Source organism: Phyllostomus hastatus, unplaced genomic scaffold (genome assembly GCF_019186645.2).
Source record: "Phyllostomus hastatus isolate PE091 unplaced genomic scaffold, TTU_PhHast_1.1 phas_scaffold_345, whole genome shotgun sequence".
NCBI classification, from domain to species: domain Eukaryota; kingdom Metazoa; phylum Chordata; class Mammalia; order Chiroptera; family Phyllostomidae; genus Phyllostomus; species Phyllostomus hastatus.
In genome coordinates this window covers 26,750,236-26,768,712 of record NW_025334024.1, presented here as the reverse complement: position 1 = coordinate 26,768,712, position 18,477 = coordinate 26,750,236, and the positions used below count along the sequence as shown (strand labels likewise).

Here is an 18,477-nt window from a genome sequence, read left to right as displayed (position 1 = left end):
CCTCGTAATCTATCTGCACGGCAGACCTGCGGACTGTGACCCTTGTGTACACTATCCAAGCCACTCACTGACCCGCGGGCAAAGGGCGGGTGCCTGCCAGACCAAGGGGCTGAAGCACGACCTGTGACCAGCCACTGGCTGACCACTGAACTATGCCGACAAAGGCTTAAAATTAAAACAAGGATAACATAAGCAAACAAAAACGTAGCAGAAACATCAATGGCTACAGCGAGAGATAAAGACTACAGAACTAGTCTAGGCAAGTCACCAAACAAACAAAAACAGCAACGATAATCACCGCATAGAGTAGGACAGTTAGGATCCACAGTTGCTACAATATAGTATCCACAATGTCCAGCTCTAAGGGAGGAAAAAGAGAGAGAAGTACAAAGAAAACAGTGGGTGTGATGTATACACAGGAAAAAGCCACCAACAGATACTCTCTGTGAGTGTCCAGATATTAGACTTAGCTGACAAAGACCTCAGAGCAGCTATTACAAATACGTTCCAAGAATTAAAAGAAAACACATTTAAAGAATTAAAGGAAAGTATGGCTACAGTGACTTATAAAACAGAGAATACTGTATAATAAAGATACATGAATTACTAAAAAAAAGAACTAAATAGAAATTCTGGGGGTGAAAAGTACAATTAATAAAATGAATAAATTCAATAGACAGGCTCAGTAGGAGATTTGATCCGGCAGAAGAAAGAATCAATGAATTTGAAGACTGACCAGTAGCGATTATCCAATTTGAAGAAAAAAATGAAGAGAAATGAACAGAGCCTCAGAGACTTGTGGGACACCATTAAACATATGAACATATATGTAATAGGAGTCCAAGAAGAAGGAAAAAAGGCAAAAAAATAATTCAAGAAATAATGGCAAAAACTCCCCAAATTTGGTATATAACAATACCCTACACATAAAGAAGCTCAACAAATTTCAAGCAGGGTAAGCACAAAGAAATCCATACTTAGACATGCCATAGACAAAATGCTGAAAGCTAAAAAAAAAAAAGAAAAAGAAAATCTTGATAACGGCATCAAGTACCAGGGAACTCTGATAACATTAACAGCTGACTTCTCATCAGAAATGACAGATGCCAGAAGTCAGTTGTCTGATGTACTCAAAGTGCTTTGCAAACCCCCCTGCCAACCAAGAATATTGTATCTAACAGGACTGTCCTTCAAAAAGTAAAAGCAAAATAAAGTCATTCCCAGATAACCATGATGGAGAGAATTCATTTCCAGCACACTTGACTTCCAACGCACACTACAGGAAGTTCCTCAGACTGAGAGGAAATGACACCAGGGAGTAACTTGAATCGACACAAGGGAACAGACCAATAGAGGTAATTACATAGATAATCGTAAAAGCTAGTATAAATAAATGTTTTCCCTAACTACTTCTCTTAACGGATTTAAAAGACAATGGCATAAAACAGTAATTGTAAAGTTATATTGTTGGACTTACAGAAAGACAGAAATATAGGAAAATAATAGCACAAAGGGCTGGGAAGAAATGAAGCTAAACTGGAGTAAGGAAGGGACACCAGAGAGGAAGAAATAAAGAATGTCAGAAGTGGTAAATACATGTTAATGTAAAGAAGTCTCTGACGCTTACGCATATTCTCCCTTCTCTTGGTTTCTTTAAAGGGTGCAATAATTATACACCATGTTGCTGGATTTCTAACAGATGCAGGCATACCACACACACGTACGTAACACGTACACACATGCATCGTGTGTATTTAGCACATACATGACAACGTACAGTGCACATATGTAATACACACACATATACATATATGACAACAAACACTGGGGGGGTCCAATAAAATGATACTGGAGTGGACCTATATTTTAATGGAATTGGTATTAATTTTAATCGGGTTGTGTTAAGATAAATGCAGTAATTCCTGGAAGAAAAATAAAAAATCAAAAAGCCAAATGTTATAGGCCCAAAGTTAAGATGATCTGAGATGGCTAGGAAGATCAATTATAAACAGAACAACATACCCATAACCTTAAGGTATAATTTAGGCTTGTTTTTATAATTTCACAGACTAAGAAGTGGGCTTACCTGAGATACACCTGTCATGTGCCAAGGAAATCAGAGGCACATTGGCTTTTCCTATATAACTATTCTCCTGGGTATCACTATCGTCAAACACATAAAAACTCAGAGACTCTGACTTAAGGTATCGATCCAAATCCATGTTCATTGGCACTGGGTAACACCGATGATCATCGAACTGCGGGTCATTGCTGCTGGGAATGATGGCTGTATCGTGGTCGGCGAAGTCAAAAAACTTGTACACAACATAGGGGTGTGGCTGAGGCTGGCCCGCGCGGGACCGCAGCTGGGCACAGCACTGGACGGTGACGTGAAGTTCGTTCAGGCTGCCGTCTCCGGAGTCAGCAGAGCTGGGCTGAGCCGTTCTGGATGCTTGTTGACTCAACTGGAAAAAAACATAACATATTTATATTAATAATACAGTAAAAAGATAAACACCAGCTGCCAACACCCAGACAAAAGAACTTGGTGAATGGACAAAAATCTGCATATTTTCACTTCATGGTGAATTTCTCAGTTAAATTCCTCATTCTTATTCAAAACCAATATTCACTGGAACATGTGTAAACATGATCTTATGCTATTAGCAAAAACAAAACAAAACAAAACACAGAAGACTGAACATATATGTAAAGATCGCTGTTAAAACCAAATAAAACCAAGAGAGAGTTAATCTTATGCCCTTTAATTCTATGTAATAACTGAGTCAAGTGAGCAGGTGGGTCCAAAGACCAATGTTCTCTAGTGCACAATTTGATTAAGAGTTAATCCTTCCACCGTGCCAGCTACTTGGCTACATCCCTTTCTTAAATGAGAATCTGATGAGTCTGATGGGCCCCAGCTAGAGAGATAACTTTGTTGTATTTGGGTTGGCCCTCATCTTGAACCAATGGGATTTGAAGAAGCAGACACCCGAGGGCAGAGACCAGCCAGCACAGAAGCGCTGTAAGAAGGAGAGAACGGAATCAGAACGGACAAGCTCGGAGAGGATAAAAAGCCCGATCTCGAGCCCGTTTCAGAAGAGAGAGGAGCACTAAAGGACTGTCAGGCAGAGCTGGACACTGGTCTACGGCCCCCTTTGCTCAGGTAGCCAGTGCACGGGCGTTTTAGCAGGCAATTGCGCGGCCTGTTAACTCCGCCATAGCTGCGGTGACCCGGGGCGAAGAAATGCTGGTGTTTCAGTGCCTTGCTCGGTTCACTGTCAGAGAGTCCTCCACCTTCCAGAAAGGGACCCTCTTTTACTGCATTTCTGACTCTGGGCTGAGCACTGGGACCTCTGACCGCAGAGAAGTTTCCTGGAGAAGGAAGCACAGCCCGGGCCTGATGTCCTTGGTGGAGAGACATCTGGCGCTGTGGAGAGGGGGAACCCGAGAAGCAGCTCCCAGTGCTGCACTCCCAGGGCCAGTCTGTGTTCCCAGGGCCAGGCTGCGCTCCCAGGGCCAGGCTGCGCCCAGCAGCAGGAGGCTGAGTCAGAGGAAGAGTACCCCCTCCTCATCTTTCCCGAGTCTACCCACAATGGCCAAAATTCCAACAGTAAATGACTCGTTCAAGCCAGAAACTGGCAGCCTAAAAACCTTTAAACTACAGAACTAAGTGAATAATCCGGTCTTTCTGTTTTGAGTTCCCTTTTCCACAGCAGCACTTCCCAAAGCACGTTCTGAAGAACGCCGGTCCAGAACGACGGTCTCGGGGAAAGAGGTGCTGTGCTCTCTGAAGTTCGGGGATCTGAAGTGTCCATCAGTCGTGGTTCTTTAACTGAAAGTTACAGAAACTAATTCCATCTAGTAAATATAACAAAAAAGACTTTATTTTTAAGAAGATTTTATTTATTTTCAGGGAGAGGGTAAGAGAAGGGGAAAGAAAGGGAGAGAAACATCAATGTGTGCTGAGTTGCCTCTCACACGCCCCCTACTGGAGACCTGGCCACACAGCCCAGGCACGTGCCCAGACTGGGAATCGAACCAGAGACTCTCTGTTTGCAGGCTGACACTCAATCCACTGAGCCACACCAGTCAGGGCTAAGAGACTTAACATGAGGCTACAGGGCTATTTCATAGAATTGTTATAGGAGAAATGTAGTTGGGCCTTATTAGGAAGGTGCTAGGGCTGGAAAACCACCAGAATTTACTCTCCATCCACTTTCTGTTTTTTCTCTGCACGCTTGCCCATTATTGTGTGTCTCCAGACCCACTTTATTTCCTTTGCTGGTTAACACGGTAGGAAGATTTTGCATGTTCCAGGCATGGAGAGTCCTGCTTTCTCTTGATCTCAGAGAGCAGAATCTGACTGGCTTCTGGGGTCAGGCAGATCTTCCAGAATCATTAGTTGTAACTGGGTGGCGAGCGGGAGAGAACAGGACCCTCAGACATCAAGCTTGCCCCTGGGGGCCCAGCCCCGTGCGTGCATCAGGAGTGAAGGCAGCTCCAAACACAAACAGGTAACTAAGGCTGGACCAGACTTTCTGCAAGGTTTCTGTGACGTTCCACCCCCTTGTTACTCTGAGTAACTGCATACTGTGTGGTTCCTCTTGAGAATCATGATATACACGGGAAGTCCGAAAGTCAAGGATTCCTTTTAACGTTGCTTAATGCAGTGCTTTCTGCATTCACTGGATCATGGCATTCATTCTTTTGGAAAAACAGCCTTTAAGACTCCATGAAACATAGTTTGGGAAATGCTACCCTGAGGAATTGCATTTAAACATCCAATTTTCAGTCAGAATGCTCATTTTGCCTTCTACTTTGCATTTCAGAAACCCAACATGAGGAAACAATTTGAACGATCGACTGATAGCCCAGTAATGGCTACGTATTTCCTTCACAGTAGGGAGGGTAACGAAGGCACTTGATGTGTGATGATCGCAATGCAATTCCATTTTTCACGAGTGTCCTGGGTAGCACAAGGACGGGTTTCTCTGTGGCGACGGAACAACTCTGCATCTTGACTGTGGTGGTAGCTACGTGAACGCTCACACGGGATGAGACTGCACGGAACTCCTCCCCCTCCCCCTCCCTCGCTCGAGGAAAAGCTGATCAAATGCCCGAGGTCTGCAGCCTCGTTAACGGTGCTGTGCGAGCGCCGACGTCCTGGTGTTGGCTTTGTACTGTACGGCTACGTAAGACCTTACAACGAGCACAAGCTGCGAGAAGTGCACACAGGACTTCTCTGACGGTTTTTGCTACTTCCTGCGAGTCCATGATTGCTTCAAAATAAAAAGTTAGGAAAAGCCACTTGATGGCTGTGAAAGAAAATAATTTCAGTTGAAAGCATGACATATAAAGAATCTTATAAAATTTCTGTGCCATAAAAGAGTCTTAAAACCAAACAAGCTTACCCACGGTGTTTGCTCTGGCCCCTTAAAACTTGATGTTATATATCCCAAAGCCTTTGCCCGCTCCCGATAGAGCCGGATTGCTTGGTCCACGGGAACTCTTAATTGGAACCAGTATTCCACTGTGCCAAAATTTGGGATGTCTCCTTTAGTTCCTACAAATCAATATATAACTTGCTGTTAAAACAGTCCCATAAATCAAGATGTATACCCGTAAAGAATACATCAATGGCACTAGACATTAAAACTATAAATGTTACACTGAGTAAAATAATATATGACGCCCACAAACGATGTGTGATTGGCAAATAACAGAGATGAAGAAAATAAAGTTACTCTCCATGGGTTGAAAATAAAGTTATGGGTTGCACTGCACGTTAGATGTTATTTAAGAACTGTAAAGTATGTTTGAGATCTTCCAGGGCATACTACTTCGGCCCTCCTGAAATATAAAGAAGAATCTAAGTATTGAAAGGCAAACACCCCAGAGACTCTTTCTGACGCTGTGGCACTTTTTAAAAAAAACGAGTTGCTCTCAGTGCAGTGTGACAGATACAGTGCGGGACCTCAGAATTGTGAACGTGATGTTCCGCATTCTAATCAGCCTAAAGGAATCTCGGGCCCCTTCCCACTCCACCATGTCACAGGTAGAGGGAAAGAGGCCTCGGCCACGCCACTCGCACACCGCCGTGCCCCACACCCTCGCTCGATGGCACCCTCAGCAAGCATTCCCACCCGGGCCGCCCTTCGCCTGCGCCCCCTGTGAAGAGCTCTCTCTGCCTCCTGCACAGGAAGGGAGGCCGTGCCCTCACCGGGGCGCCTGACCCACCTGCTGCGCACCCGTCAGCTTCCCCACCACCTTGCAAGCATCCTGAGGGCAAGGGCCTGGTCTCCACTGATGTGTTCCCGCCAGAGGGACAGGGACATAATGGCTGAATAGATAATATTCCAGACAAAAATTTTCCTGAGCATAACATATTAAAAATATGACCCTGTTCTCTCCTACTTGAACAACTCCTTCCTTGCTCATGGATCCTTCTCATCAACATGCAAACGTGATTCAAATCCGCCATCATTTAAAAACTTGTCCTAAAATAAGAATATTAACACACAGACACACGTGTTTGTACATGCATAAAATCTGGGGGGAGAATGTGCAGCCTTCGGTGAGAAGACCCACAGTATCTAGGGGGCAGGGCTGGGAGACAGACACGTTATGGTGTAAACTTTTGTGCCTTTTTGATTTTTGAATCATGTGACTATACTACCTCTGCAAGCAACTGCTCAATCGATAGAATAAAACACCTTCCCAGAACCCCAGTCCCCCTCCTGCCTTCTTGAAACGTGTCCTTCACTCGGCATCTAGGCTGCTGGACACTCTGGGTTCGCCTCCTGCCTCACTGGCCACTCCTGGCTCTTCCTCTTCTTCCTCAACCCTAAGTTTTGGGGTTTCTAAGGCTCAGTCCTTCACCATCTTTCCTTTTTTGTGTACACTCACTTCCCATGTGATACCGTCTAGGCTCAAGGCTTCCCATGCATTCTGTATGTTAGCGACTCCCACCCTTCTCTCTGTGTCCGTGACCTCCAGCCTCGGGTCTCCAGCTGCGCCGCGGCATCTCCCCGCTTTGCCGCCCAGTGGGCGGGCCAGCCTTAACGTGCTCAAACACGATTCCTGATGCCCCCTCCCCACTTCTGCTCCTTTCCCGGGCCCGTCTCAGTAAGTCGCCTCCCACTCTCCTGGTTTCTCACGCCAGAAATTCTTGCCTCCTCGATTTCCCTCACTGTTCTAGTCGATAAGTGAGTCTTGAAGAAAGAGTGAATCAAACACACACTTACAACCACTTCTTACCGACGCTTCCATCGCCATCCTCCCAGAGCACTGTGAGGGCTGCCCGACCGCGGCCCGTCCTCCCTCCCGGCCCCCACACTCTTCTCCCTGCAGCGCCCAGGGCGCTTCCCCCACAACCTGGGTCTGACCGTGCCCCTTTCCTCCTCGTCTTCCTCCGCTGATTTTCATCATTCGGAGGGCAAAAATCAAATCCAAACTCTTCACCGTGACCGACAGGGCTCTGGTCCGCAGGAGGACCTGGCCCTGCCTGAGCTCCAGCCTCAGCCACGCTCCAGCTCCGGCCGTCCTGCTGCCCCTCCCTCGAGCCTCCGCACCTGCCCTTCGCTCTGCCGGCAGCGTCCCTCCCCGGCCCTGGAGGGGCTCTCTGCTCGGCCTTCACCGACGTCACCCCGCCGGGGCGCCCTTCTCGGAATCAGCAACCCTCCACCTCCCTCTTTGCCACGCGCCCTGATTGTTTTTCGTCCTACGTGATGATACATTTGTTTTACGGCCTGTCTCCCCTCTAGACGGTGAGCTGCACGAGGGCAGGCACGGTGTCTTACTCACCACGTACCGCTACGTTCCCAGTACTTGCTGACAGTGGTGACAAGGTACACTCTTACAAAACAGTGTTTGACGCACGTACTGCATTTGATGTTTAACAAACAAGGAAACTGACATTGTGAATAAACATTTGCACGTAAAGGACTTTAAAGAACCAGCAGTCACTGTACTGCCATCGTCAGGACATCGACGAGAGTCCACGCATCTGCGGGCAGCTGAGTGGAGAATTTGGCCTTTCCCCCGGAGGGACCCCCTGACTCTGTAAAAGAAGACCCCAATCCGGAACACCGAATTAGTACAGAAACCAAACTGGCGATTCAGATGGCCAAAGCTCGTCCAACTGTACTCACCAACCAAACCTGCCGTGCAAAATATTCGGCCGCTTTTTTCTAGAAGTTCGTGGAATCGCAGTTGACATGCTGCAATTGTCTCATAGTCTGGTCCGTAGGCCTGGTGGACCTCCAGAGTGACCGTGTTCCTCTGAATGTAGTGCAGGAATAAGTCGTCGACGTGCACCAGGTACCGGGAGGTCAGGTTGTACTCGGGGTGAGGGCCCCGCACGACGGGGGTCGTCTGCAGTTCGAAGTCATAGAAGGCGTAGGTACAGAAAGTGGCAGGCTCTCTGTCGCCAGACGCCTGTAAAACTTCAGAAGAAAAGGCTACTTTGTTGATGTGGATTTCCAGGAGGTTTTCGCCGCGTTCCAAGTGAATGGTCTCATCGAATTCGTCCACGGAGTCGTCCGGCAGGATTTCTGGCTTGAATCGGTACTGTTTGGTGCCGTAGGCAATGTCCTTCAGCTGGGCTGCAAGAGAAGACACGCGGTTCAGGGCCTTTGCAACACTGGCAGGCGGGACACAGGCTGGCCTTCCAAGTGGTGGGAGGTCTCAGCGCATTCGGGGAATGGCGTCCACCTTACATTCTGTGGCTGCACGGCTCTTCTGTGAATATTACCACACTATACCGAAATTCATCATTTGTTTTGACGTCACCTATTAAACAACAAAATTACAACGTAAGCTGTGACACAGGCTACCCCACGGAAGAGGGAAAGGTGGCTTCTGAAGGACCCGCCGAGGTAAGGACCGGGGCTGCGCCTGCTCCTGAGACACCACTGTCACCTTCTCTCCTACTGAGTGGGCTCCCCTTCCGCCCAGCAGCGCCCAGGGAGGCGAAAGCCGGCTGACGGCCGTGAGCACGCGGAACACAGTTTATTACTGTACTGTTTTCCATACGAACAACTGCGACCTCACTTTTATCCCTCCCTGGATATACTCTCCTCCTGTCTTTTGGGGGGTGATGGGTCTGTCGATCTTGATTATGGTGATGGTTTCACAGGGGTATATACATCGGCCCAAACTCACCCAATTGTATACTTCAAATTATGTAGCTTAAAGTCACGTTATTTACACTTCTCCAAAAAGGATACCATTTTTAAAAAAGACCCAGCTCTTTCTAAACACACATTTCCCCCCAGGGCATATCCAAACTTCCAGGCCAGGGACGGATGCTTGTGTCTCCAGCCCTGCATCTAATCTAGCAGACCCCCTCCGGCCTCCCACGCACGGCGCCGGCCTCCCTTTTCCCCTGGAACTGCGCAAGAAAAGGTCGTCCGCAGCCAGCTGATCGCTCTGTCGAGGAGACTTCGGCCCTGGCGTCACCTGATCCCTCCGCATGGTGGACACCGGTAGCCCCTCCTCTGGACTCCACCCCGCCGCGGGGTCCTGTCGCCGTCCTCCCGCTTCTCCTCCTGCCCTTCCTCTCATTCCTGCAGGGTCTCCGTTTTCATCCTCCCCTCAGTCTCTGTCTCCCATGGGCAAGGTCATCCCCTTCTATGGATGTCGGCTACTGGTGCCTAGTGGCTTGCTGAGCCCTCCACCCCGATACCCCGAGGCACACCGCACTCACTGGGCCCAGAGGAGAGTGCGTCGTGCCCTCTCCCAGTTCTGCCTGCGCCCCGCCTCTCCTGTGAGGGCGGGGCATCCTCCAGGCTGCCTCAGCGAGGGCCGGGTCCTTCTGGTTTCCTCGCCCCACACCTCTAGGGGCACGTCCGACACTGCCTCCTAAGTATGTAACAAATGTGCCCGTCCTCTCCATCCCCACTAATGCTGCCGTCCTGAACCTCTAGAGTGTACTTCCTAGGTCATCATGAACCCGCACTGCTCCCTTCCTTCCTGCCTGCCTGCCTGCCAGACTCATTGCACCCAGTCCCGAAGCATAACGTCCACAGTGCAGTCCTGGGTACGTTTCTCGGAAAATGCCTTAGTGGCCCTCCAGTTCAGGGAGGTTCCCACCCTTCAGGACGGCAGATGGGGCCTTCAGGATGACTGCTCCCGGGTCCCCACTCGATGGGTCCACACGCAGTTTCCCGGAGGAACGACAGAGCTTCCCTCGAGGGCCCTTCTTCCCGCCTCACCTCCTGCCTGGACTGCCCCCTACAGCCGCTACTTAGTGGGGAGTTCTGTCGTCTTTAAACACTCCCAGCCTCGAGTGTGGACTCTCCCCTGACCTTCGGGTATAAACGGGCATTTATTCCTCAGTTTCTCCCTGGTACCTTTTGCACATTCCTGGCTCCACGCTCTTCACAGAAAAAAGCCTATCCGTTTGTTCGCATCTCCTGAGTGCCTTGAGGCTGGCGCCTGAGCTGTCCTCCCTATCCGTATTCCCGCCGCAGCCCAGCACTTTGCTCAGGATGCGCTAGCAGCGTGGGCACGTTATGGGCTGAACCAACGAATGCAGGGGACAGATGACATATACTGGTAAAGGTGAACTACGACCTGAAAGAAGTGAAAATCCCAAACTCTATGACCTCGTTATTCAGGGGAGTCCCATTGAGCACATTTTTGCTGCGTACTCCTTGAAATGAAAGGTGCGCACTGCCCTGTGACTCCTGGAAAACCCTGTCCGGTCAGATGAAGATATTCTCTGAGCCCTTCTACCCAGAGCAGTGGTTCTCAAAGTGTGGTCTGGGAACCCCTGAGGGTTCCTGGCACAGTCTGAAGGTTTGTGAAGTCAGAACTGTTTAAAAAATAATCCTAAGATATTATTGGCTTTGTACATTTTTATTCTCTCACGAGTGTATAATGAAGTTTTCCAGAACCTACGTGATATGTGATATCATAATAGGTTCAATACAGAAGCACATATAAAAACCCAGCTGTTTTCTATTAAGCCAGACATTAAGAAAATTGCAAAAATGTTAAACAATTTCAAAACTAAAAAAAGCCCTGGCTGGTGTAGCTCAGTGGATTGAGCATGGGCCTGAGAACCAAAGGGTCACCGGTTCAATTCCCAGTCAGGGCACATGCCTGGTTTGCAGGCCAGGTCCCCAGTAGGGGGAGCACAAGAGGCAACCACACATTGATGTTTCTCTCCCTCTCTCTCCTTCCCTTCCCTGTCTCTAAAAATAAATAAATAAGCTCTTAAAAAATTAAAATGTCCCTCTTCTCACTAATTTTTGGTATAGAAAACTTTGCATTTTAAAAATACATGCTGCAATTTATGTTAACATGGATGGGTTTCTTATTATTTAACATGACTTGAAATATTTTTAAAATTTCTCACCTTTAATTCCTAATATGGTAAGTATCACAAGTGTAACCCACATAAACAAAAGGCCTTTGGGACTCTCAGTAATTTTTAAGTGTCAAATTGCTGCTGGCATAGACAGTTGAATGAAGCATTGTGTGGCAAGGGACACCAAAGAGAGGTAACGGACTTCCAAGTGCGGAACTTACACTGCAGTCACAGAGAATGCGCAGAGCCCCGACAGTGGAGAAACCTGGTACTGTAATATCCAACACGGTTTCGGAGACCACAGTACCCGAGAGGAAAAGTGGTCAGTGCCGAGACAGTATTTTTCAAACTGTGGTCCTGCACCTGTATCTGAGTTACCTGGAGTTATTTATAAATGAATAGACCCGTGGGTCCCAGGGTCCCGGGAAGGCCCAGGAAGCCGCAAGAGAACCAAGCCCTCCCTGTAACCCCCACACTTGCTCCAGTTGGAGGACCGCTGAAAGGCCATTGCCGGTGGAGGAGTGGGGAGGAGCAACGGGAGCCAGCTTCCTGGCTCGCGCCTGCACTAGGAGTTTGAAGCAGGGAGGGGTGTATATCTTGGAGTCGGGGAAAGGTGGTCGCGGAGGAGGCGAAGGCACCGTGACGGGACTGAGCAGGAGGAATCTGACAAAGAGCAGGCATGTTGGTTTGGTAAGATGCACAGGTTCCTCAGAAGAGAAATGAGAAATGGGGTGGTAAATTCCGTCTGAGATACTTTATGAAGTGCTTTGAAATCCAGTCTGCAAGCAGCACTGAATTCAAAAAGCAGTAAGGAATTTCTACATACTCCTGAGTAGAAAATAATCAGACCATAACAGCCTTTCTGGTGCATCTTTGTTACAGCTATGAATTGGCGGGGGGAGGGCGAAAAGAAGCCATGAGTGTGGATCTGGACGAGGCAGACAGCGCACCATGCGCACCGTACCTTCTAGCTTCTGGATGCGCGCCGCCCTGATGTCCAGGAGATGAACGTACTGCTCCACTCTGAGTTCGTAATCCTGCTGCAGATTCTCCATCTTCTGGGTCACGGCCTCAACCTCCATCTGAAAAATGACGTAAGTTTCAGTACTCGTGATCTGTTCCCTTTTTGTTTTTTAAAGCAAGGATGATTCAAGCATTTTCTAGATCCTGGAGATACCGGGAGCTGGAAGCCACTTTCCTGACCTCAAATAGCTTACAGTATAGAAAACTGGTTTAGAACTGTTCATAAAATCAGAAGTGAAATCAACAAAACTCGGATTCCCTCGGGGTGGGGGGGTGGGGGGTGGGTCTTCCCACTAGTGGAGGTTGGCGTGCACCAGAAGGACCGCAGCCCACCAGCAGAGGGCGCTGACAGTAGAAAACGGGAGTTGGCTGCCACCACTGCGCTCTCAGATCCTGCCTTTCTGTTCTAAGTGCTTAGGTACACGGCCAACTTCCAGGCACATGACAACACAGGATCACAGGTTACAAGATCATACGCGATACTGCTTAAGAAAGTAAATCATCCGTAGAACATCACAGGAAACTGACTCTCGCCACTCCGTGTATTACATTACCTGATAATCTTTATTAATTTTATGTTGCATAATTAGCATGTTCCTTGTCTTTTCAAGTTCTTGCACTGTTTCTGCATGAGTTGCTTGCAGCTCTCTCAGGGAATGTTCTAGGTCTTTATTAACTTGATTGTCTACTTTTTCTAGAAAGGAAAGGTCTCCATTTTTCTGTGATTTTTGAGCCTAAAACAAAACCATGTTTTATTATTGAAACAAGAGTCTCTAAAATGTAATCATGCAATTTAATATAGGTATAGCAAGGAAAAATCATTAATTGAAAACAGATATATTTCCATTTTCCATCAGGAATAAAGTAGTCCTGGTATAGAAAATATATTTGGACAGACATTTGGAACAATTATAGAGAATTCAAAAAACAGTTTATTACTTCATGACATAAAAAAGAAATCATGTACATTTATTTCTATTTCTGTGTCTTCATATGATTAAAATCTACACTGTGATGATCTCAAAGGAAATAAATGCATTTTCTCATGTCTTCCTGTAAACAACAGAATATCCTAGAACTGGAAAACATCTTCTGGTAACACTTAAAATTCAATCTTTGACTTAAAATGATAGTGTGCACCAAGATCTCTTAGGACAGAACATTGTTTATTCGTTTTATAGTAAAGCATGCAAAAGCAAAATGTTTGCTATAGCTGGAGAAAGTCCTTTAAATACAAGTTTTTAAGATCCATGTTAGTGTAATTTTGATGTCGTTATGAAATGTGTATATGCTGTAACTAAAAGTCGCCTGACCAGTTTCCTGAATAATTCATTCTCCATGTAAAAGGGTTACAGATAAAGGGCCTTCATTATGCTGAGACAGTTATATGTAGACATGAAATTCACGGTGAAGTTCAGAAAGTTACCTTTATAAGCAGGAGCGCCTCGCTCAGCTCATCAGCATTGATGTCACTCTCCTGCAACAGACGGAGAGAGCGGAAGCTCACGATGAGATGCTAACGGCAAGTACACGAGACACCCCAACTATGCAGACTACCCTCGTGGAACGAACGTAAGCTGCCCGCCACCATGAATTAATACGTGCAGCAAGGTATTTGTATTCCTTTTCATTCTCGCATAGCGTTCTCCCTACACGTAAAACATGTAGATACAAATGTGGTGTTTATTTCGTGAAGAAGGAAATGGTTCACCTGGTTGTAAAACTTCATGCGGTTCTTAAGTTCGTCAAGTTGCTGCTTTTGTTCGAGGTAGTGCAACTGCAGTTCTCTGTTTTCTTGGACGAGTTTCTCATTTTGCTCTTAAAGAAGAAGGCGATACAATGGGAAAGGTATGAGAGGAGGCAGGGTAAGAACACACTTTAAATCCATACGGCTCCCGATGCGCACACCCCAAGCCGTTCTGGTCAGAGAGGAGGCTGAGCCGGCACCTAGGCCTTGGCGGCCGGGAAGGAGGGATGAGCGCACCCTCTCATGTGTCTGCCATATGACTCACCGCTTATCGAAAACTTAAGACGTACGTTCGCAGTACTAATATAAGGAAATTGTGGCCTCTGGGACTTCACAGGAACATTCTATCTAAAATACCTAAGAAAATATGTTTCTAAATCTATGATTTTTACTTACTTATTAAGGGTCCTGAAAGGCATGCAAAAGAAAAAATTTATCTTTTAGTTTTTTTGAGTTCCTTGAATTTCCTTTTCCCAATTTAACAAAAAGCCTTTTTATCCAAACAAGGTAATTTCTTTGGTAACAGCTAAAGCCACAATTTTAATCAGCTACACTTTGAACAAATCTGTTAAGGTGGAAATAGATTCTCAACCAGTGCGTGGCAGTATCAGTAATAATTCATGTGGGTTGTTGATGAGCTCACGCTGTGAATGAGAAGGATGTGGACCCCGAGACTGAGAAACGGAGGTGGGGGGTGTTCCCCAGGCCCACAAACTGGGGTTCAGGGTAGCCGTGTTACCGAAGACAGGAAATCCATAAAGAGACTAATTTTTCTCTCCCTGCATTAAACATGCTTTAAACTTGAGGAAAAAAAAAAGCATAGTAGCCAGCTAACAAATGTATTCTTTAGTGTCATGTTCTTCAGTGTCCCCTTCACTGGAGTTCACTGTGGTGGTCAAGGCACCTCCGTTCTGGCTCCCAGTGGACTGGCCCTAAACCATGTCACCAAAGTGTCCCCACTAATTTCAGCCATTCCCAGAGATGTGTGTTTGTCCTAAGCCCTCAACTCAAGTTCTACATTTTTGTTTCCTTTTCTTAAAAAAAAAAAAAAAAAAGCAAGTCAACACGTTCTGCCAAGAATTCTTTACATGAGTGCATTTGCACGCTGCTTTTTATACAAAAATATGTTTCTGACATTTAAAATGCTTTCTGTTTCCAAGCTAGAAATACTACATGGAAGTAAAGAAATGGTAAAACACACAGTTAAGAAGAAAGGGAGTAAATTTGGGTATCTTTAATATCACATATTTCCTGGCAAACTAAAAAGTAAAACAAACCTGTGAATCTAGGGTATGCAGAGACATTTTAGAATCAAATATATAGATACCTTTTCTTATTGGTAAAAGGTTAAAGGTTATCCTGGAGTATAAATTGCTAATATTTAATGAACAAAATGGAAACAAATTTATAATGTGGACAACACTTGGAAATTTTGAAGATAAAGGTGAAATACTTGTCTTTAAACTAAAAATTGGGATTAATAAAAAATATGAATTCTCATGAAATAAACTTGCTTTCTTTTTTTAGAAAGTAGTATAAGAATGCAGAAAGCTGTATTTTATGTTGATTAGGTTAAAATGACACCTAGATAGCATGGTTAGGTAACAAAAAGGAGGTGGCTGTAGGCAGAGGGTGTGACAGCACGGGTCTTGGGGAGGATACGATTCCCTTCTCCGGCCAGCAGAGCTAACTGTGAGGGACTCGGAGGGTGGGCCGGGCGGAGGGGACAGGCCTGCCCGTGCCCGTTGAGACAGTTGTTTCTCAGCCCTAGTCACTCTGCGGTTCCCGTTCTTCAGAGCAGGGCCCCAAGAATGACATGCCAGCAAATACAAATTACCTTATTCCAGTGTTTCTTCTTTTACTCATTTTTGTTTCAACAACGATGTCCCCATATGTTCACTGATGTTTTTAAACTATGGCATTATTAGTGAGTAAATAACTCAGTGGGAGAAGATAGTACTGAGTGCCAGTGACTTTCTCTCTATTGAATTTTATGTCGAATTATTCACTATATTTTTCCTTTATTAAACTGTTTATTGGGAGACACTGTAGTTCAAAGAGGAAATAGACTTGCTGAATTATAATATGAAAAATCAAAGCACCCTGTACAAGATGAAAAATAACCTCCTTTACCTTATCATTTGACAAAAAGCAGGTTAAACTAAACAGCATTTTATTCAAATGAGATAACATTTCACTCTTTTAAAATTATGTTCTTCAAGCACAGCATTAATAAGCAGACTGCAGAGAACAATTCAACTAAACAATTTTCAGAACTCCTTTGTGTTAATATCTTCAGCTGTGATCAATATAACCATAGCATTATGCTGAATTATGCATTTCAGCTAAAGATAGAAAGGGGCTTTCAAAAGCAGCCCTTTAAACACATGCAGTTAATTTAAGCATTAACCAAATGCAAGCAGCATTTACATATCCTTCCCCCACGCACTCACACAATCTGAAACTAATTTGTACCTTGAATAAAGAGGTGAGTATTCTCTAAAAATAATTTGCCAGCGAGATGAATGACTTCAAGAAGCCAGGGAAACATCTTCTGGCAGAGAACACTTGGTACATGAAAAGGTAAGTGTGTGAAGAGACTTCAAAGTGAAATTAAACAATTTCAAAATCTGTTATACAAAGAGGAACTTTCCAAATATTAAAAGATTTCCTTAAATAGGCAATTTCAATTTTTTGGTGTAGTGTTTCCCTGGAAAAAAATAGTTAAAGGCTGCGATATTTTTCTTATAATCTATTGTGACATTTTCACAAAAAAACAAAACCTTAAATCATTAGACCTATAAATTTCAGGCATTCAAGCAAAAAATAACTTAAAATAACAGTGGGATTAAAAATAGAGATTTACTTCCAGTAATCTTCCTTAGGAAAAATGAATAAGTGTACACAGATTTGTTTAGAAAATTTTTATGATACTTAAAAAACTAAAGCAATTGAAAAATTCATCAATAGAAGATTGTCAAACAATCTGTGACACACCCTCATGCTGAGAAACTGTGACAACCACAACAGATCAGGAGGATGAGAATTTGCATGCATGCTCAAGGAATTATCTCACAATATAGTAAATAAAAAAGCATGTTATAAAACTATCTACACATAGAGAAAAATCTGAAAGGACATATGTAAATATTAGTAGAGATTATCTTCAGCACTGTGAAACTGAGTGATTAAAAATTTTTTTTTAATGGGACTTTTTTTATGGTGTACATGAGTTATTTTTATTATTGAGAAAATCCAAAAGAGACATAAGAACTAGTTTAAAAAGAGACGAGAAATTGACTAGTTGAAATAAAATATCTTGGCAATTGTAGATTTAATAATTTATAAGAACCCTCAGATTGATTCAGATGTCCGTAGATAAGAGTTTTGGAATTCTTAATATCTACAGAAGTACAGAAAGCACAGAAATAAGGAAAGTTTATTTCATTTGTTTTCTTTAAGAATGAGACATTTATGTGTTTTTGGAAGAGTACAATTTATACGTTTCCTTTGTGAGCAGATTTAATCACTTGCTCAAAAGAAGTGTTTCCTTGAACTCCAGACTATCAATTGTAACGTGTGTTCTGTTTTAGCCTTCTTAAAATGTTTCAAAAAAAAGACCATAATTTTAAATGTTATGATTTATAAAATGCATCTCCATTTCAGAAATGTTAAAATGGGGAAAAAATCTTTCTTATAGTTAATGAAGTATGTCACTGTGATTTAAATCAATACATAGAATACTGACAAGATAGGTTTTTTTCTTTTTTTCCCTGAGCCTGCATTAAACTTCTAAATGTTCTCATGAAACAAAACTGCAAATGTTCCCAAGAAGCAACCTTATCATCACATCACTCGGTTTACCTAGTGCATGAGCCGCAGATAAAACATTTGAACCTAATAGTTTAGTTCCCCTGTTGTGCATTTGTGTGTAATATATATGTGTGTGGAATAGAGTAAATCGAACATCTACTGTAATTATAATTATTTTACTTCTCTGGGACAGGCAGGGTGAGACCAGTGACTCGTCCTAACATGAAAGTTATTAATGATTATTATTCGGTGGGGACATCTGTTCTTTTTGTGGGGGCGGGGGCATGCTCAGTCCTTGTTTTTGTTTGCAACACACAAAACAATACAGAGCAAACAAAACATACCTGCCCTTCCCCAGCAATCCAGTTCTGGGCCCACCTGCCCCTCACACACGACTGAATTTGCCAGGGACACCCTGGCAAGGCTTCCTGGTACAGAAGGTCACCGTCACAGTGAGGACTCCGACTTCTCACTACCGGGGGGACCGTCCCCGCTGGACCTGTCAAGGACTGCGGCCACTCTGCCGTCTGGCCCTGCTTTGTTTCCACGCCCAGTGCACGTGCCACCGCCAGACAGC

General features: G+C 44.9%; 1 protein-coding gene across 3 annotated transcripts in view; it reads right to left on the bottom strand.

Annotated features, from left to right (window-relative positions):
• RPGRIP1L (RPGRIP1 like) overlaps positions 1 to 18,477 on the bottom strand; it is a 90,568-nt gene that overhangs the window by 37,273 nt on the left and 34,818 nt on the right. For all 3 annotated transcript variants that reach the window (XM_045818981.1, XM_045818979.1, XM_045818980.1), the window contains exons 11-17: positions 14,052 to 14,158; positions 13,767 to 13,817; positions 12,895 to 13,074; positions 12,282 to 12,399; positions 8,154 to 8,606; positions 5,415 to 5,566; positions 2,087 to 2,465 (exon numbers count right to left, since the gene is read on the bottom strand). In XM_045818981.1, the coding sequence (XP_045674937.1) occupies positions 2,087 to 2,465; positions 5,415 to 5,566; positions 8,154 to 8,606; positions 12,282 to 12,399; positions 12,895 to 13,074; positions 13,767 to 13,817; positions 14,052 to 14,158 (1,440 nt within the window). The remainder of the gene's footprint in view (positions 1 to 2,086; positions 2,466 to 5,414; positions 5,567 to 8,153; positions 8,607 to 12,281; positions 12,400 to 12,894; positions 13,075 to 13,766; positions 13,818 to 14,051; positions 14,159 to 18,477) is intronic.